At 69.8% G+C, this 315-nt stretch overlaps 1 protein-coding gene across 1 annotated transcript in view; it reads right to left on the bottom strand.

Moving 5' to 3' along the window:
* PLEKHG5 (pleckstrin homology and RhoGEF domain containing G5) overlaps nt 1–315 on the bottom strand; it is a 7,407-nt gene that overhangs the window by 4,062 nt on the left and 3,030 nt on the right. The window contains 1 exon segment of the mRNA XM_017735007.1: nt 6–90. Within this exon segment, the coding sequence (XP_017590496.1) occupies nt 6–90 (85 nt within the window).

The raw sequence follows: 315 nt of genomic DNA, 5'->3' as shown, positions 1-315 counted from the left end.
AGCGCGGCTGCTGTGCAGGGCTGCCTCAGGGCTGGGGATGCTGGTGTCCCCCAGGAACTCTGTTATGTTCTTTCTTCGCCGTCCCGGGGCCTGCAGCGGGGACAGCCAGTGTCCCCGGGGTCAGTGCCCAGCACTGCAGCCACAGCACTGGGATGGGGACAGCCAGCATGGCTGACCTCGAGCACCGTGGGACAGACAGACAGACAGATAGCAGCCCCGGGCAGTGGGGTCCCCCGGCCATGCTCCCCTGCCCGCACTGACCTGCCTACCTGCATCCCGGGGGTGCAGGGCCCCGGGGGTGCAGGACCCCGGGGG

Source organism: Corvus brachyrhynchos, unplaced genomic scaffold (assembly GCF_000691975.1).
Source record: "Corvus brachyrhynchos isolate BGI_N302 unplaced genomic scaffold, ASM69197v1 scaffold395, whole genome shotgun sequence".
NCBI lineage: Eukaryota > Metazoa > Chordata > Aves > Passeriformes > Corvidae > Corvus > Corvus brachyrhynchos.
This window is presented reverse-complemented; position numbering and strand designations above follow the sequence as displayed.